Genomic DNA, 20308 nt, shown 5'->3' with positions numbered 1-20308 from the left:
ACAGACGATATCCAAAGGTTCGACTGAAATGACTTATTTGGCATTGCTTTATTTTTTGCTAGTGATTTTTGTCCTACTGAAAATGACTTATATTCGAAAATTACTGGAGGTGTGGGCATTTGATGGCTAAAACATGGAGTTCCTCCGCCCCCGTCCCCCTTCTTGTTCGTCCAGGATCTTCAAAATACAGCTGGTGCTCAGTGACCCAGTGTAAATATATTTACACAGTAACCCAGGTGCAAAGATTGCTTTCCAGCAGACTTCGATTGTGTACCACATAATGGGTATCGTTCGACAACAGTATCCGCGGCGGAGTTAGGTGTTTCCACAGTTGCTAAAAACAAAAATTAGTTTACGCATGCCATAGTATATCCCGATAGATTTATCAGAAAATTATTAAAAGTTGATTGATTCTGGCTATAGCGCAACTTTCAAAAGCAGTCCATGATTGCGCAACTTCCACTTGCCACTGTTTAAAACTATCCGCATGGAAACATCGAAAGTATTGTGGTTATCGAAGCCCTGGTAACCTGACCTATTTATACGAAGCAGGCAAAGTGGGCCTTTTCCACGGCCGTATAATATATGGAGGAGTCTTTCTCTGCGTTGAAATAGAGCAAAGACGAATCGACGCAAGTGTTGCCCAGCAGATATAGATAACTTCGAAAGATCACAGGAATCAATATTGTGACTTGAAAGTTTCAAAATCAAAATTGAGTATCTCGACGCGGGTAGCTGTGAATACATAACTTACAGGTGTAATAGAGTAGCTATCTGAATAAAAACGTTTGCCGTATTCTAAATCAAAAAGTTACTATTAGCAATAAATACGATCCGGGCATAAAATACACTAATATGTCTAATGCGCCTTAATTAGAAAAGATCCTGAAACTCAGATTTTTCAAAGAAGCTCTGACTATTCCAGTGGGACGGACGCTGTGCGATTTCTGATCGATCAACACGCGCCCAATAGAGATTGGACGCACGACAAAACATCAAACCATATATGATAGCATGCTCATACGAAAAGTCAAGCAAGTTCCGGTTTAATCTTCGAGGTTCTCTCGAACATACGACAGTGAAAAATTTACGCTCACCCACGGATACATGTGTACATACTATAGGTATATAACCATATGGCGTCATATCTGAACAATGACGGTTGACCTCGATAGGCCATCAACTGTTCCTGCTGGCGCCGTCTGGCCAGCGAATGCAGTAGTTGTCCATAGTGAACTATAACGAGGGGCGGTGGGTCAGGCCAGCAGCTGCGAGGGCGGTCACAGCAGCAGCGGCAGCCGCTCACTTCTAGAACGAAAACAACTCTAAACGATACGCAACCCTAATACTGATATTCGTAATGGTCGGACAATCGGTCGTTCATCTGCTGTGTCGACCGCCACTGTCGCTGCCGTCGTCGACAAGACTCTGTTGAAAGCGGAAATCGTTCGAAGCAAAAAAGAAAGAATAATAATCACGTCAATCAGCGCCAAGAATGAAAAGCTTTTGTCGTCAACAACGACTTCAAGAGGCGCTGAGTGATACAAGAGGTGACCAAAATCTTTGTCGCTGCTAGCGTCGATTTCTGTGTCCTGTTTGAGTATGGCATGAATTACCGCGCGCTCTGTTTCATTAGACACTTAACGACGCGCTGAAAGCGTCACGCATCTCGATCCCTTCTAGCGAACATTTTCAAGGTAGCAAATTTACATAAGGAGGTTAATACGCGAAGACAGACATGCTTCGATCGCTGTCCTTGCCGCTGTTACAGCGACAGCGGAGAGAAGATGTGTCGCTGCAATAGCTTTTTGATAGATCTGGAAATGATTTTTTTAGCGTACCTATTTGTGTGTGCGTACAGCTCTGAAGAAGAGGAAACAAAGGAATAGGTAGCAAATTGATGCTAGAAGAACTGGATATACGGCATCTGTTTATACGTTGCACTCAGCAATTAGCTTCCGAAGATATCCTAGTCGATTTCTTCAATCTACGAGTGACCTAAATTCGACGATTCTTCAATTCTAGCCTGCATAGAGTTCATAATAAGATTGTTTTTTATGGTAAGGACTCGTAGGAGTCGAATTCGGTGAGACCAAAGCGGAACGCCTTATTTATGGATAATAAATCACCTGATAGAATTTGAACAGCGACCATATAAAGTCTGCAACATCCTGATGTTACCTATTGCATCCGGGACGATTTTAGTTACTACTTTACTGATCATAGATCCAGCTAAAGCTCTGCAATAGCAATTTTACGCCAGTATTGAATAACAAGCGGCATCGACACTGCGTTACAGCGCAATGGGTGACGCGTCTCCCTGCTAATGTTAGGGGTACGTAATAAGCTGGGTTCGGATACGGGGTAGACACAGTTCGTTCTGCGTCGGGGGCCGGTCATCTGCGCTAATGCCTAAAGGTTTAGGTACCGAACGTGAAACACGCGAAACCTTGAGGTTAGGAACTTGTGGATCTGAAATCGACTACCGAGTGCGCCTAAATGATAGCCTGTCTTAGTAAGTGGTGACCTTTTGACAAGAATATGTTATTTTTCTGGTTGGTGGGGCAGTAAGATTCTCGTTTACACAGACAACGGTAAGGGTCTAACTTGATTTGACTGATAGCATTTGCTCACAATCATGTGAAGAACATACCCGCCGTGTGACATATTCAGGCTTGTAGGCCATTGTATGTATGCCAATAATAATAATAATAAGAACTAAGCATACTTCCATCAGTTAATATTGAGCTAAGTGGACATTAAGTATTTTAGATTGTTGTTTTCCATATAGAAGCCTTTAGCTATAAGCAATATTGCGTTTTCAAGAAAAACATCATTGTATTTCTCTAAGACCCTCGATTTTGTAGTTAGACATTTGTTGGGGTCGCACACAGATGACACAATAATTTCTCTGTTACTAAAATATCAGTGATAGAATATTTATATCAGTGCGTATATATGTACTTATACGGCTAGCCTTATCATCCCTGCCGGCCATTTACATTGGCTCGCTGTGACGACGCTCGAGTTCATCGAGTTAGGCGTGTCCATCAGAAAACAGTGACATCACGCAAAACTACATCGACAGATCGTAACCGAAACGGCATTAGTTCTTTTTCAATTGAAGTCTGAGATCACCAAAAGCGATCAAGAAGGACGCGATGAAGGACGCCACGAAACACGTCTTACATCCTGCTGTTTGTTTTCGTCACGTTTTTATGCCATTTACTATGTTTCTATTCGGCCATACCATAGGAACACCAAATTCTGTCCGCGAATATTTCCATGTGCACAGATGTATATGTACACAGTGTAGATACTATTCGCTTAACATTTTAATCGGTCCTCTTGTTCCCCTGGCGGTTTCCTAAGTATGGCGGGTAGTCTTAGAGACGCCTGCGATAGCGTAGAAGTATTCGGTAGGTAACGCTGCTCAAACATACTAAACAGAACGATTCATAGTTGACTAATACAATATAACGCAAATGATAATATAGCGTACTTCGGTGGTGATACAGATAGACGACATTTTTTTTTTCGCAGAACGCCTAGTATGAACACCTCACGAAGTAGAAGGACAAAGTGGATACGTTCAGATATGAAATGATTTATAATATAAAATGTAATCGAGCGAGGAAAGCCAGCATAAAAGTAAAAGTGGTTGGTGTTTGTTAGCCCGCCGCATACCCAGTGAGCCCACGAAAGTGAACGAAGAGAAGCGGATAGTGCCAAAATCCACGCAAAAATATCTACATACTAGCTTGATTCTCCTTCAAGTATCTAACAGCATCACTGGTGAAGAACGTGCTTATCTAGATGATATATATATATATATATAGCAGATGTTTTTCTTTTTGGTAGTTTGCGAACAAACAATGTACGTCTGGCTAACATTAATCGCCGTTTGGAAAAGGTACAGATGAATGTGGACTGATGTTACGTCAATGAAGTGATCGCCTTTAGCTTTAAATAAATCGCATAGGACATGAAGATCGAAATCCTATATGCATAAGGCCGTTCAAAAGGTGACCTAGCTCAGGGCAATCGATTAACTTCAGAGATTGAACATAACATCTTGTGTCAAGCTGAATGAAGCCAAAAGAGTTTTCCAAGTACGAAAATGGAACAGAATAACAGAAGTGCCAAATATTTATTGAAGTAAATTATATATCGTACAGCAAACAATCTGAAATTAAGTGTTTAATGACGCTGACAAATATAAATAGCAGACGTATGAAAAATTTAGCCGAAATTTCCTGAGAAACTCTGTCAAGCCAATCCATAAGGCTATTAATGTTACTTTTTTTTTTTCCCACTTTTAACCCATAACCATTTTACTCGCAGGAAAGATATGCAACTCTGAAAAGTGCACAAAACCCAGAATTGTTGTGACAGACAATTGTGATACTATCGGATTTCCCTTGTAGCGTAGTAATAGCTTCTGTTTGTTAGCAACTTCTAGGTGTACACCCAGAGAGTTGCCAATATGTCGCATTGACTGCATAGGTACATGCAGTCGAGTTGATTTCACAACAAGCATGTAACTAGACAATAGTTCGGGTTGAACTATACGTTTTGTTCGGGACAGTATAACAGCCGCGGGCTAATAATCAGGCTAAATGGCACTTGCTCTTGTCCCATAAGTATAACGATTAAAAAAAAGCAATAAAGGATTCAGTTTATGTACAGCTCTTCCCTTTATTAGCATTTGTTTTATATATATAGAATGTATAAATATATATACGTTCCAAAGCAGGTTTCTTTATCCAAGCACACTGATTAATTACCAGCACAACGATATACAAACCGTCAATATTAACGAATTGATTTCTAAACACTCACTATGCTATCACCCGGTGTACGGCAGTCCTAGCATTTTAGTAGTCGTTCGTTACTGTTTGCTAGAGTCTGACATAATGTTAGCTATTTCACGTAGCTGCTTTTCCTCTTCGATGGAGCTTCTGGGCGCAGGTGGCGTCTGGTATCGATCTTGTCCTTTTTCTAGCAATTTTTCACTCGATCTTCGGAAGACTTCCTTCTGCAGTTGACGATTTTTGAATACTAGCCCGACCACGATACCTATTGCCACGAGCGGAATAAGTAACGTCGCCCAACTGACGGCCGTCTGGGGGGCCTGTAGAGGCATCGAGCATCGGTATGAGCCGATATTATTGTAGCAGGTCATGAGCGGGGGACAGGCATCAATCTGCAATCATAACCACCAGATCAAATAGCAATAATACTAATCTTTATATAATAGCTATGCCACTAATAATAACAAACCAAACTTATACTAAACACTACTAACAAGTGAAGCTTTAAACACCGTTAACGAAATAAACTAGTACAGTATCTACACGTACGAAACATATAGAAATTTACAAGACTGAAACAGTAAAAACGAAATCATTCATAACCACCTATATCCAGTCAGCTTTTTCTATGTAAAGTGATTTTTATGTCTTTACCAAAAACACATCGCTGTTGCCGAACATTGGCGCGCTGCTTTTAAAAACAAGTTGAGACAAGTGCACTTCCGTGTGGCTTCCCTACCGTCTGGGATCGATCAGGTGTAACGAGACCCTTGCCGTCGAACGAGCTAACAATAACGGTTAGTTACCCATAGTTTTTTTTTTTTTTTTTTTTTTTTTTACCTGACATTCGTCGACATCGACGCAAATCAATTTGCCGCGCTCGTACGTGGGAGTGTAACCCGGGTGACAGGTACAGTTGAAAGTTCCAGGTAAGTTACGGCATGCTTGCGGACATAGCCCTATCACTTCCTTACATTCATCAATCTCCTCGCAATGCTTGCGGCCATAGCTGCCTCTCACTAGCCGAAAACCGGATCGGCAACCGCAACGATGTCCACCCTCAGTATTGATGCAGTGCAAAGGATGGCACTCGTTATCTAGCGTCGACTCACATTCGTTTGAATCAGTACATCTTCGTCGGCCATCCCACATCTTTTTCATAACAAAACCATCCTCACAGATGCACTCCTCGTTTGTTATATAGCCCTCACGGACACAATAATCATCCACGCATTCCACCTAATTAACAAAGAACCACTACAATTTAGTAAACTAATCACATGCATATCGGTCGCAGGACCAACGCTGCGAGCGTCCTCAGATGGCCTACATCAGCTGTGACCATAATAGAAAGTTCACGACTTCACTGTCGTTCACGTGCTTAATGGCCCATTTGATTTGCCGGATTTATCTTCGCAAGTACCTCTATGAGAAATCTCCATCAACAATGTTAATCTACGTCTTCTGTGTGTCTGTCATAAACAGTCCGCTCAGTAATTAAATAACTCGTAAGAATGGTACAAAAATGAAAAATTCTAGACGACTGGTTGGCTTTTGATCGGAAAAATCCGCATAGTGAAGGCATCATAGTGGCTGAAGTTGTATTCTGTAAATAAAAAAACAGAAAATACTTCGATCTGCCACAGATTTCAGACTAAGAACACATCAACATGTTGAAGGTTAAGTCGCTAGTTTTCGGAGAAAAAATACAATGTTGAGTAGTAAAGCTGTAAATAAATGGACAATTAATTTAGAAATTGTTCCTTTTTTTTTTTTGTCTCAAATACATACACGCTATACAAATGAATGTGTAATAATGAGTTCACAGATGCTTAGGTATAATTAAGTCAAAGTGAAGTCACAGCAGATGGGCTGAGCTTAAGAAAGTATAGTGCGTTTTTTAGCCACTTTGCTACGGACGACTGCTGTCAACGGTACAGGCCCCCATACGATAAAGTAAGTGCAAAAAGTTAACGCTCACGGACGAGACGTCATTCTATAAAGTCGTTTGCCTGATAGTCTAATAGCTTTGAAGCGTAACACTCAACCATTCGTAACTTATATGTAAGCATATTCTCACTTCTTGAACACGAATTCGCTATACGACTTAAGCCAACCTTATACTGGGTATAATTTGCGATTGCTTAAAGTGTTCAGTGTACGACGATTAGTAAGCTACAAAAGTTCAATGAATATGTGGTCGAATAATCTGAAGAGCGGTATTCTAACAAGTCAAAGAATTTCTTGCGTGTAGGCTTCACTTTTCGATGGAACACTACGGGGAAAACCTCATGTCGGGGACACCTCTGCCTTATGCTAAAAGATGTTGGAAAACCTTTCTATACACGTTAATCTGAACCTATCCATTGAGCCTAATCAAAAAATGGCCGTTTTGGGATTTAGCCTTTTTTTGGCAGCTGTAGCTCACTAAGCTACGGGTTGAAACAAGTTAATAGCATTTAAATAGTAGAAGATCACGTCTGAAAGTGATTACCTCGAGTTCTTTGCCGCTATAGTCTCGCTGAACTTCACAGGTATCACTGCGTTTGCAGAGGGGCATGTGCCCAGTGTAGAACTCTGTGCTATAATTTGCTTCAAGATGGTATCCGTAAAGACAGTAGAAACAGCTATGTGTTTCCATATTGCAAATCCCGCGACGCTCTCGTGTGAAATCGAAGCACTCAGTTGGCTTGGAGCAGTGGCACCCTTTACCAGTGACGCAGATTCGGATGCGAGCCACACGGCGCGCGGAAATCGCTGAAAGAACGCCCGGGACGAAGAAGATGACTACTGGCCATCGACCCAGCGATCGCGTCCACATTTTCACCAAACGATATTTATGTGCTGAAGTTAATGTTTTGCGTAAAACGCGAACCCGAATTCTGTCTCCTACTCGAAATTTCCGTTAGCCTGTGCCCTGGAGCACATATCGGACGACCGGTCAACTAGACGACCTTAAGACACGCACAGATACAGAATAATTGATCTGTTACAGACCCGCTCGTACTACTAACGGAAAACGTTGTACAATGGCAATATTTTAAAGTCTATTGTTGTGACTTCTTTTTCTATTTTTTGTTTCGTTTGGGGCCCATTCGAGAAAAGGCTGATATCTCTTTCTGCAACTGCATGCTGACGTTATAGCTTCAGAACAGCTTACTAAATAGTACTGTTTTTATGCAACGCTGAACACATAGATATCTAGTTTTTATTAGCAGAGGGTCACGCATTGTAAATTAGGGAAAGGTTCTCGATTGTAGCCCTCGAGGGGCTTGCTTTTAGAATGTCTCTACAAACAGGGACATTTTTATGAAGACAGCTCAAAGGTGGGCCGTACTGAATGAAACCATCTGACCTCGACGACTCTTGCTAGCATGAGTCAAAATAGCCATCGTTACAACATTAACATCATGACGCACTCATTGAGATCTCATCATGACCGACAACGTACTCGACGTACGTGCGTAACAGCAATAATGAATTATATTTTTTTTTATTTCTTTCTGAGTGACATAAACAATCTGGTATGATTCGATTGTAAAGTGTCCCTAATTCTAGTTGGCCTGTAATCAGCCAGTTTGCTCGTTTATTCATCTGGGTGCCTTATGTCATTTGTTTCTGAGAGAGGCTGATAAAAAAAGAGAGCGAATTACGCTCGACGGTTCAGGGGCCTAGATTGAGCCTAAATTTGTTTATGAGTTGCATATGGATGTTAATGCTAGAACTGTGAACAAATTCGAAAAATTAAAGAAATCAATCAATATACGCTTCTTAGCTTAAAATGTTAAAAGGGGCTTCGTAAGAACGAGCATAGTCACCAAGGGCTAGAGAAGCTTATAATATACTGTTATTCATTCGCCTGTTTCGTATTGCGTTACACCTAACCGATCCGGGGGCCAGTTAAGACAATTTCTTCTATCTTCTTTTGTCACTGGAATACACTGGCCCTATTTAGGAATATCAACAAAATAACAGTGGAAAAGATCTACTCTAGTTCCTAATCTAGCATCATATATGCTTAGCACTTTGAGGTGACTTCTGGCTAATCTTAACGAAATCGTGCTTTTCATTTGACTAAGAAAGGACAAACGTAAAGAACCTTGAATTCGTTTTTGGAAGCGTTCGTATTTTTCTATTGTTATTCAGTGCACCTCTAAACAGAGATTGATTCAATGTCTTTATCTCGGCCGTAGACGTTGCATGACAATAGTTTGAATCAAGCAAAGAAAAGAAACTAGAAAATGGTCATTTTTTTCGTTTAATGAATATTCAATGTAACACGCATGAGGGTAACGTGTAATAGATATGTAGGTTTCAGAAAGCATTTGGCCCCTTTACCATTATGAGCGGCATCCTTAATCGTTATCAGTGATTCCGATGATGGGGCTCTATTGCAATAGCTCTGTCCAAATTGTACGAAATAACAATGTCATAATCTAATAATAATGATAACAATACCGGTAGTAAAATAACACGATCACGACGACCGTCACCTACAAAATTCTAGATACTATAATTATCCATACCTTTTTGCCCTAGACACATTACTAGAGTATTTAAATAACAATGCTGATGATAAGTAAAAACACACAGTTTTTTTTGCTTTAAAATGAATTGCCTTAGCTACAATATATTTTAGTTTGAGATATACAAGTTACCTAGTACAGTTTAATAATAAGTTTTTTGAACTTTTGAAATACATCAATCACTTCGAGCAGTGTATGTCGTTTTTACAGCGTATTTGCATAATCTATACGTATTCAAAATATAATTTGTGCGGAACTCAGAATAAGCTTTCACACTAAATACTTATCGTGGACGAATCACTTGTTGTTCCCATCAAACTCTGCAGATCCTCACGTTTATGAGGTACGTGGTCCTGCCGGGGAGTCTGTTTAGACAGCGCGATTTTCGGAGTGGTGGGGTGAACACGCATGACCGGTCCCGCGTTACTTCTTTCTTTTGTGTACCGACTGCATAAATCCCAAATCCTCCACCCACCAACGCCTATAGCTCAACGTAGAAGTTGATCCTAGGCTCATTCGTTTACTTCGGTTTATGTTCAAGCCACTTATTGACTGTGTCACCTCAGTCAGCAAGTGGAGTACCTACCTACCTTGTGTTAAGCTATCCACATCGAACATTTAACCAAAATTTAAAAGGAAGGCCGCCTTACTTCACAGAACCGATTTCACCGCCTTTTTACTTGCCTGCTTGAGAAGACAATTTTGGTAATTTGTAGCACTTTTAACCTTTTTCAACTTATTTCATTTTTCGTATTGATGCAGCCTGTTTCGGCCGACCTTCAAGCTTATAAGTTTATAAATAAACATATAAAATAATTGGTAAAGCCGTCGCAATTTTTAAGAATTGCATATAGAATATTTAATTTTGTTTTTAACTAAGTTGAGCTTAACTAAAGGGGAAAACCAGGCCTTGGCCTGCCCTTAGCAATTTAGATAAAGAACTGAAATAGCCATTTCGATTCTACACCACAGTCTCGCTTATTTTAAAGCGATATTTTCAACAGCGAACTATAAATAAGTAATAAGTTACACTATGTGGGACTATACGGGACGCTGAATTTTCATAAATGGCCATGATCAAAGTTCGTCATGGATAATTATTTCTACCATAATAATGCCATATAGGCTAGATAACAATGTGCGTACCGTTTTTAAAACTGCTAAGATAATTTTAAAACGGTGCTTGCATTGTTACTATATTTTCTCAGCGTTTCTCGAGCAACAAACAACGCGTTGATGAGTTATTATCTGGTCCATTTGTAAGCAGGCTTCACACTGCAGGACAGATTCATGGTAGGCTAATGATTAGTCCTTTCGACCTGCTCAACACTGCAGTGAACTATTAAAAAATATCGGTGTCTCTAGCCACAACCAAAGCCTTTCTAGAATAAGAACTTTTTTTTTGCACGTAATCGTTACTGGCCCATATAACTCTACCTTGTGGGACACTTTGGCAAATTATATCAGTGCCTTCAATAGATACTTGCTTAAAAATGAATGAACTAATATATTGTTACATTTGTTTGTTTCTTTCTTTCTTTCTTTCTCGTCGAGTTGGTTATTCTCAACGACAGCGTTAAGTAAATTATAGCTTACATAGCCCCAACTTTTCGTACAAACGATCATGCTGCATTGGCGGCCTTCTCATCCTATGCCACTGCTTCTGGCGCCGTCGATCAGGCAGCCATGTTTGGCAAACCAACGCATCCACGCACGCCAGGTTACGAGCCGAGACAAGCAGCAGTCTCCTGTTATTGTCACAGGAGCTGAAGTGGTCGTAGTGGCTCGGCATCAATCAGCGCTTGTTGAGAGCGCAAGTGTGTGCTCAAATGATTCGGCTGACAATTTGTGGTCCTTTCAGACCGCTTCGAGATAGTTTATCCCTTTTGAAAAAACCCATAAATAGGTGCATTTGCGCTGCCTGCCTTGGCCTCAGTATCAACTAAACTGTAATGTGATATGCTAGCCCGCGCTTAAGGCCAGCAGGCCCAACCTGCGCAATCATGTAGGCTCTGTTTGTTGCAGGGGTCAGGCTCTCCCGAAATTTACTCTTGGAATACTCAAACTAACTTGACGTGGGAATAATATCGGCTTCGAATGCTTGTGAGGAGGTTAGCTAGATTTTGCGGTCCTGCCAACCAAGAACACTCTGAATTTGAGACTGACAACGAACTAATCCAGTAGTGTCCGTTCCGCACACACGGATCGGTAAAACATTTCTTTGTTCTTTGTATAGCAGCAAAAGAGGTTCAAAGTAACTTTAGCACTTCTCGGAGAGGAACGGTCGTTCAGCTTCCCTTTGAAGCTGTCCTGTATGTACGTGTTCATATTTTATACACGCACGTCATACGACTGCCACGTAGTCTTCTACACTTGCACTGTTCCCTAATCGGCTGACCACCCGCGACCCCTGGTCCTTAGTCAGAGACTTAGCACAGTCTGGTACATTTTGATTCGAATATGATCATATCATTTGTATAGCAGCACGCCTATTCTGTGCCTGTTACGATTCATAGCATTGTTTATCATTTTTGGAAAGACCGCACAACTTTAAATCATTTGGGCCTAATGCATAACATTTGTTTACGGAATGTAGCTGAAAGTAACGGTGCCATATTTATTAACGTTGTTATCAGTTCCTACCGACGCTAAGGCTCAAAACCGTCTATGCGAGTCGAGGGTAGAAATCGTCAACGCTTTAAAACAAAAAGTAATTCGGCTAGTTCACGGCAAAAATTAATATCTCGGGTAGTTTCAGTATTAATCAGAAACTAATCCTTCTCGATCTTAAACTTTGCTTGAATGTAAAAGCCTTACACGAGGAATAGAAAGGATTCAGGCTTTTACTCTCACACGGAAAAATTTTTATCCTTATTTTTATAACATTCGCCCGTGACAATTCAGTAAAGTTTCTGTTAAACCAGACCGTGCAATAAACGAACTCATTAAAAATAATTGCATCGAAATAGCCAATACGAATAATTTTTTATTTAGTCACAACAAAGTATCATGTCCTTCTAATGCCTATTTGCGTCACAGCTTCGCTTTGCGTGCTTATTCTATCGTAATGGGCCTGATTTGTCGAATTGCGCTGAAAAAAATGTTTCCTACGGTTACGATTTCTCCAATTATAAAATGTGTTGGTCGTTTTATTCCAAAAATAAGGTACGCTCTGTATATCAGTCGTGTTTTTACCAGGCCCGGTAACGACGAATACTTTTAATAACCTGTTTTATTTTGGTGCAAATTAGCCGGATTTTCCTGAAGTGTCTTGGTAACTTACTGGAAGCAGTATATAACAAATTCACCCTAAAGTACTTCACGATTACCGGCCTCTGTGGGACGTCATAAGGTAGAATTGGTATGTTTTTACGTACCGTGGCCTGTAATTTGCTATTGATTTATTAAGACTAAGCTCGGGAGCTCGACGAGGACATCCGCAATAATGATAGTATTGCGGTTGTAGTTTGCCGTCATATAGTAAAATTTTTCGCAGACTTTCTTTTCAGGAAATGCCATCGGCGCTAGCGCAGAAGACACGTTCTCATTACACCAGCAACGTTTAAGCTGTTTGCTCAGATTAGTCCAGAAGATCAATTATATAGTTGTGCTAATCGTTACACAGCGGCTATCTAATGGTAACTAAAAGAGAGACGGGCCCTTGTTTCCTGGCGCCGCCGAAGAAGGCTCACTCCCATCAGATCATTTGAAGATTATCTTCGTTCGTTGTGGCTCTTATGATTTGCCTTTAGCCGATGTTGGCTGCTGGCCCTCCGGGTGCGCCTCTTCCCGGAGTCATCGACTAATAGTTCGACCTGGCCGGAACGTGTATCAATTGTGCTGTGGTATCCAGCGCTTTCGCACACGAGAAAATAGTAATGCAACTGCGTTCACAGGCGATCATCGGCAACGGGCGATCGAACGATTTAGAACAATCTGCTTCTTCTGTCTTCCTTTGCTAAAACTGTTTGTACATATGATATTCGAAATATTATACCTCTCATTTATTCTTCGACCACTAATCCTAGTCTGTATTAATAATGAAAATAACAAATAAGAAGATTAATAATAACAACGAGGTTTCATTGTGCGTGTATACGTTCATAAATGAATTGAGCGAGTAGTGCCAAGGAATCCGAATTGCCCAATGTTGGGCGCCTGCGCAGGACCACTTCCGGTGCGGCACTTGCCTCCCTGGTTCGTCGCCCTCGTGACCATCGGCCGCGGCCCGTCCGCCTCTCGCAGCATGTGGTGGGGTCTTCACCTTTACTCATAAATACAACGACACTGAACCACTAACAAAGCCAACGCGCGACTGCATTTGCTTGTCGAAGCTCTTCCTACCAACACGGCGCTGCTACGTCCAAGATGGGCAGCAGTTTCGTTATTTGTCAGTTAGTTGTATTGGCGATCCTCGTACTTGCGGTGAGAAACTGCCAGGCGCTTGTTCTTCAGGGTACGAATGCAGATGCCGAGTATCTGAGTGCTGCCACAAAAGATGCACATGAGCGAAACAGCAAGACAAACAAAGGCCAACAGCTAAGCTCCATAGTAACGGTTGGAGAGTCGCGGCAAGCAAGTTCAGCCAGCGCTAACTCCTCTACATCGAGTATCGCCTCGCAAGTGAGTTCTGCCCTCAGTCAAATTGACCTCGGTTTCGGCTATTATAAGATGTGCCCTTTTCCCTTCTCCTATTTGCATCAATGTGAAGGTTCGTCTGATTGTCCAGGTAGTGATTGCTGCGGCATGTACGCCTTTCCAGGACCCAACCGCTGGAGAAGGTCGTGCTGCGTACCTGACAGTGTTACAACGATCGCACGAGTGGCGAGCCTCTGCATTAAGAGTGCCGAAAAACCTGGTAGGTGATTTAGCTAACGTATATTCATTCCCAATTACAACTTTACTAATCACTATTATCTGTGGATTGCATTTTACTGCTCGGGGTCTGCTGTCCTCTTATACTATTCGTACAGCAGACAAGTGTTCACACAGTTCTTCGACGACAATTAAACTCCTTTACGCTTTTTAGCTAAACTTGTACTTTAGCAATATTGCCCCCTTTCTCTCAAACATACAAAAGCTCGCAGTGTTCGCTTTGCAGGCAGTAGTTTGTGTCTTTTATTCCATTTTTTATTTATTATTATTATTACTAATAAGATTTGCCTTTTATCACCACAACTCCTTGTGACAGCATTTCAAATACTAATACTTCGCATACTATTTAAACACATACACTGCACATAAACATAGTTAAATCTGCTTAGTGTTTACTAACGCTTTTCCGTTCTGTGATTAGGTGACGTACCTGTAAGTAATACTCGGCCGTTGATTCCTAGCGCATCCTCAGTGCTTCAGAATGTTGTAGCCCAGGCACTCGGAGTCGGAGATAGTGGTTCGGATGATGATGACGAGGATATCAAGAAACACTGAGAGCATGCGGTAAATTGGCACTACAGAAACAACTAAGCACCAGTCAACGAGAGTCGGACACGACCCAACTGGGTCATTCAAATCGTATATCAGACATGCACAAGATTTCTGCCGCCAGCTATTTAGTTGATAGCAAAGGCTAAAGCAGGAAAAAAAATCGTTGGCCTCGGCCAAACGGCCGATGATAGGGATCGTCAGGCTTTCTGTTTGAAGTAATTTGTGCTTAAGATCGAGGAAACAGAAGGACACTGTAGCCAGTTAATCAGTTGCCAGTTGACAAGGCTTTTGATAGTGTTTATGTTATACTCTGATTCCCTGAATGGCTCGGTGGCTCAGCTGCCCACCTGGCTTACACCTGGTGTCTTGTACATTTTAGATATAGAAGAATATATTTATATGGAAGATAATATTTAATATTATGTAATAAAGTAATAAACTTACTTTTCCTGCTCCGATGTTTTCAATCCGGTTCTATGGCAAAACGCTCTGGACAGGTGAGTAACACATGTAACGTTCATGTATATTCTATCGAAATGTCATCTTAATAAAGTTTATTTCGTAATAGCACCCTTATTTTAGAATAACGTTGGTGAAATGGAAACAAATTTTCGATTAAAGGCATTATTACAAACGACATTATCTTCTGTACAGGAGGGCACCTGTCTTGTAGATGGCATATCGGGGTAACTTGTTCGTATGCAACGATTTAATGACACGCGGTGGTCTACGTTCGAATCTGGCCGTAGACACATTTCATGTTGCGTTGGGAGCCGGTTTTCTGTTGGAATGTCGTACGTCGGTACAGGACGTAACATTCAAAATGATTACTATATAGAGCAAGTGGCAATTCAAAGCACACACATGGCTCAGCGATGCATGAATAAGCTTTTCCGGTTTGGAAGAAACAATAGCACTGACCAAAGCTACTTCTATAATCCCATTTCAGTAGAAACAACTAACATCTAGAAGTTGCAACAAACACAGGCCAATCCTCTGTATATATATGTGAACCTTTTGATGGTGGTTGATCTAAACCGACTAACTGCGCGCTACTTCACCGCTGAGGCCAGCCAAAACTCGCACCCTAACATGAAAGCTTGCTCTAAACAGGCTATAAGCCAGCTTGCGGCTGTGGCGGCAAGAAATGCTTCGTCATTGAATTTTGAGCGAAGAGCAGATGTTAATAAAGCTCCTTACGCGAAGAAAACTTCCCGCAGAGAGAGCTAAACAAAAGAATAGGTGTTCTAGCAAAGTGATAAATCAGTTCATGTTAACTGGTTGGTTCGGGATTGACTGCTTGAGAATCTGAATATGTCCTACGATAAACGCATATGGCCGTCGTACATCCCAGATTCGAATCCGTTAAATCCATATGTAATAAGCCTAATTGAAGGAGGGCCTCGACAACAACGTCATCCTATTCACTTGTGCCATTAGGATAGCGTTCGCGCATCTGCAAAAAGAACGTTTTAATTTTTTTATCTCTTTAAAATCTTTTATCTTCTACTCCTTATCAATCTACGCTCCGAATCGAGGTAACTTTTAGGGTATATAGAGACAGCATAGGGTACCGATCACCGTTCAAAATGACAGAAGCGCATGAAAAAAATCATCGTCATACCTTTTTTTTTTTTCATAGAGAGTCATAAAAACAACTCGTTAGAAAAAGTCTAAATTTTAGTCGGCCATGATGACGCCTAGTTGCCTGAAATTCATGTTGCGGACTTCGTACAACTATGGGTCTCGCTCCCCTCAAGGATTTCTGCGAGATATTCGACCTCGAGGAGAAGAACGCGTAAAAAACAATAAAAAGCGCCTAATTGCTTTAGTCTAGTAAGGGAAAGTCTAAAGTGGAAGAACTGACTCCAGATAGTCTTGACGGGAGGCCACATCGAAAGTCACGCTGTGTAACGTTTTGAAAATCATGTCAAAACCTGCTTTGGCGTTGCGCCGAAAGATGACTTTTAATTTGACGAAACAAATATGTCACCGCATGATTTAAACCCTAAATAAAAGCTACCTACGATTAGTAGGTGGCCACGTTAATACTGTACAACAACGGTCGGTAGAACTATAAGTCTTGTCTTCCCTGTTAATATTTGTGCTTTAAGCAGATCAACTTTATTCGTTATTGTACTTCTTAAATAAGAAAAGTAAGTCCGTTTTGGTAGTCTGTGTTAGTTTAAGTTAAGCAGAGAAAGCCTAAGATAACATCAAGTTCGTGTTCGAAGCCGGAAAGGTCTTTCGAGTCATTCGCCTTGCTAATATATTCATATTTTTAGACTATTTTAGAAATGTTGAGAGTGTTTGATATAGTTCATGGCTTCGAAGGCTCTCAATATATTAGAATCCAATTAAATGATAGGCGGGTAAATACTTGTCGTGGTAAACGACAGAATGCTATTTTTCCTACATACAGCGTTCTGTAGCCGTGTTCTGTAGCCGAAGAAATATTTAGAGGAAGTATTTTACATAAAACTGGAAAAATTTATGAGATGGAGGAAAGTGGGGACAAAATGTCTCGTATTGACTCACTCTCATTCTTTTTTTTTCGAAGCTTGTCTGCTAGCTGCCGACATTGAGGGCATTCTACCTTTGCTAGGGAAAGCTAAACAACGCACAATCACAGATCAGTGGAAAAAATCGAATTCGAAGTAAGGTAAACGCAGACAGGCATGACAATGCAGAGGCTTTTGTGTATAAAGTGTCCTAAGAAAAGATTCGTGTAATCAACGGGCGACTCGAAATGGCAAGGTATTTTGACTTGCCTTCTACCTTGATATTACGCAGCTGGTAGAAGCGACCAGGACGAGACAAAGCTTTGTGGGTCTATCTAGAAATTCTAAATGTAAAACTGTGCAAATCGCTTTAAGTAATAATGCATGGTTTACTCACTTTGCTAATTAGAAATAGTTAATTGGATCCTATTTGATGTCTAGAAAAATTCAACTAACTTTTATAAAAAAAAAAGAAGAAAAAATATGCGGAATGAGATTTTGTCTTCAGTAAAAATTAAGGTTTCACCAATTGTTCACCCAACGTTCTTGACGACTCTAACAGTAGTAGCATTTCTTCCTCAAACAAAAACGAAGTTTTCGGGAAGAAGTTTTCGGAATTTTTTGCCAGCCATATCTATCAGCCCTACACACTTTTTCTAGACAAATTTCCAACGTTCGTGACGGTCACGTATCGGGTGCATACAAATGAATCCATTAAACAACACGGGTGTCCGCCACCGATGCATCAAGTTCCAATGTTGGCAAATAATAACAAATGACTTATGAAAAAAGATAAAAAGCGAAGGAGTATAAGAGCTACAGGAAGACTAATGTAATTGTTCTTTTGTCTCATGACAACACTCGTTTGGCAATTCCAAGGCTAATCCAGACAATAGGGCAGCTGAAAATCAGTTCTAAATAGAGCAAGGTATGTTCTCGGAATCAACCTCTATGGCGGTGAAAGGCAGAGAACATTGTCGCTATTATTGGATCCTGCCGGTTGGTAACAGCTAAACAATTGCCAAGCTAATATTTGGCACAAGCTCGTGGTTCTAAAAACAAAAGCCTAAATGCTCGAGGACTCGTTCAGGACAATAATTAAATTCGCGTTAACAACCGTTATTATCAAAAACTACTTATTCACAATATGCGACTTAGTGCAAAGCTTTTTACAGAAAATATTATAGAAACACTTAATTACTATTACGCCATGAGCTCACGCGTTGGTACACACGGAACCGAACGAGTCAGAGTTTTGTTCACTCATTCGCTATTACCTTAAGCAGCAAACTGTGTCCCGGATACGGTTTTACTTCTCACAGTTGTAAATTATGCTCAGAGAGTTACGACTACGCACATAAGCCCTATCTCAGCATAACAATCAATTCCATGAATTGCGAATCTCCTTGTCTAAACTCCCAAAGCTATGTCGTGGTGAGCCGTGGGTATGTGTTTGTAATAAGGTTTCGAATAACCGCCACTGGATCCCCCTTATTCTTGCTGTTAAAATAGATCAACGGTTAGCCGTTAACAATGCAGTCCAGTTTTCATCTACATTTCGTCGAATAATGATCCTAAGTGGTCTTGCACAAGGACAGCCAGGAACAATATCAAGAAGATATATTTTGCACCCAATATCATTATAGAAAGTGACTTTACGCTCAAACGTCCTGGATGACGCTTCCTCTCTGCTCAGACCACTTCGAATGAACCTTACTCTTTCCGATTTTTGCATATGATGGGAACAGGATTTTCAAATTGTAGCGCACAGCCATTTTATGTAATCTTTGATAATCCCCTAAACTTTTCTGATTGTATAAGCTTGTGTCTATAACAAGCCGTTTTCTATGAGAAAAGAGAATTAAGCTTCAAGGGTAATCGAATATACAAATGATCAAACATACATTCGTAGTTAAATGATGCGTAACTTTAAAATTAGGAATAATAGGTCGTTAAGAAAAGTGGACTGCAATTTCAACACATACACTCTCAATCTAAACTTGAAACTTATTTGCCATCCGCAAACCTATTATATTGTTTCCGCATCGATTGCTCGATTTTTACAAATTTTACTACATTGAAATAATTATAATTTCCTAGTAATTTCTCCAGTTTGCAGAAGCGCTTTTAACTGAAGTGTATTATAAATAGGCACTTACTTATTGGATCCTTTCCAGCTTCCATATACATTCAAGTTTAATACACAGGAATTTAACTCGCTACTTCTTTTCAAGTTGATTAGGTATGCTTAATGATGGGTGCCGACTCCCTCAGCCTATCAGAACTAATTAATCACTAATACAAAAAATGGATAGAAGACGAACTTTTCAACGGCTAGTCTGCAGAATACATATTTACGGCGCAAGCCCACGTTAGCCAAAACACTGGTAAAACGAAGGCATGTCACAAGGTAAACCGAGGCTCTTTATTGCAGTGGTGGGGTTCATAGCTTTTCTATCGCTTTTGTAAATACAAGATTGCCTACAACCACCGAAAAAATTATTTTCTAAGGATCAGAAAGGGTTAACACTTAAAGTAGCTCAGGCGAATCGTACAGTTAGCACTATGCTAGCAGAATCAATTGCCTGGCATTTCAACGAGAGACCAGCACTATGAAAAGAGCCACCAATAGGTCCAAGAGAAGCAATACTAGGCAAATGGCAGAATAGATGGTCTGCCATTCCCCGCTTTGCACTAGGAGCTGACGTCAGAGACGTAATATTTACCATCAAACAGATGCACTTTCCTATAAGATACGGTTTCTTTCAGAGTTATTCACGTCGGATAGAGAAAGCCCCATTGGATTTTTGCTTAATATGCCCTAATCACACTCTTCACCATGCATTGGTACTGCTAAGATACACAACAAACGACTAGCTTTATAGCTGCTCTCACAAACGGAGCTAGGGACTTTGTAGAACACAACCCACAGAGACCTGAGTTGGAGCAAGCAGACTCATCATGGACTCTTCAGGGCTAGGCTCGTCAGACCCAAAGAAACACACGACGCCCTAAGTTTAGGTTCTCCAGGCGGGCGGAG

General features: G+C 40.8%; 2 protein-coding genes across 5 annotated transcripts; one reads left to right on the top strand and one right to left on the bottom strand.

Annotated features, from left to right (window-relative positions):
- Window positions 1-4673: 4673 nt before the first annotated feature.
- LOC111255303 (uncharacterized) lies at window positions 4674-8193 on the bottom strand. Its single transcript, XM_022817118.2, has 3 exons — window positions 7309-8193; window positions 5655-6053; window positions 4674-5206 (listed from the first exon to the last, which is right to left on the bottom strand). The coding sequence occupies exons 1-3, from the start codon at window positions 7633-7635 to the stop codon at window positions 4892-4894; spliced, it is 1041 nt and encodes a 346-aa protein (XP_022672853.1). The 5' UTR covers window positions 7636-8193; the 3' UTR covers window positions 4674-4891.
- Window positions 8194-13036: 4843 nt separating this feature from the next.
- Window positions 13037-15220, top strand: LOC111250573 (uncharacterized). 4 transcript variants are annotated; one of them, XM_086976070.1, is made up of 3 exons: window positions 13037-13963; window positions 14070-14198; window positions 14637-15220. In XM_086976070.1, the coding sequence occupies exons 1-3, from the start codon at window positions 13709-13711 to the stop codon at window positions 14649-14651; spliced, it is 399 nt and encodes a 132-aa protein (XP_086832196.1). In that variant the 5' UTR covers window positions 13037-13708; the 3' UTR covers window positions 14652-15220. The 4 variants fall into 4 exon arrangements, with proteins under 4 accessions (XP_086832196.1, XP_022661719.1, XP_022661713.1 ...); XM_022805984.2 differs by having other exon boundaries at window positions 13039-13963; window positions 14103-14198; XM_022805978.2 differs by having other exon boundaries at window positions 13057-13306; window positions 13465-14198.
- The last annotated feature ends 5088 nt before the right edge of the window (window positions 15221-20308 follow it).

Source organism: Varroa destructor, unplaced genomic scaffold (assembly GCF_002443255.2).
Source record: "Varroa destructor unplaced genomic scaffold, Vdes_3.0 BEIS01000001.1, whole genome shotgun sequence".
Classification (NCBI taxonomy): domain Eukaryota; kingdom Metazoa; phylum Arthropoda; class Arachnida; order Mesostigmata; family Varroidae; genus Varroa; species Varroa destructor.
Note: the sequence above shows the minus strand (reverse complement) of the source record. Positions and strands in the feature narration are given on the sequence as shown.

What these genes read in the sequence shown, in the direction of transcription:
- LOC111255303 (XM_022817118.2), bottom strand. Translation starts at nt 7,635, where the DNA reads ATGTGGACGCGATCGCTGGGTCGATGGCCAGTAGTCATCTTCTTCGTC. An exon ending in ATAGCGGCAAAGAACTCGAG is followed by an intron (nt 6,054 to 7,308) that starts GTAATCACTTTC and finishes TTTGTTAATTAG; the next exon opens with GTGGAATGCGTGGATGATTA. An exon ending in TCGATGTCGACGAATGTCAG is followed by an intron (nt 5,207 to 5,654) that starts GTAAAAAAAAAA and finishes TTATGATTGCAG; the next exon opens with ATTGATGCCTGTCCCCCGCT.
- LOC111250573 (XM_022805978.2), top strand. Translation starts at nt 13,709, where the DNA reads ATGGGCAGCAGTTTCGTTATTTGTCAGTTAGTTGTATTGGCGATCCTC. An exon ending in TAAGAGTGCCGAAAAACCTG is followed by an intron (nt 14,199 to 14,636) that starts GTAGGTGATTTA and finishes TTCTGTGATTAG; the next exon opens with GTGACGTACCTGTAAGTAAT.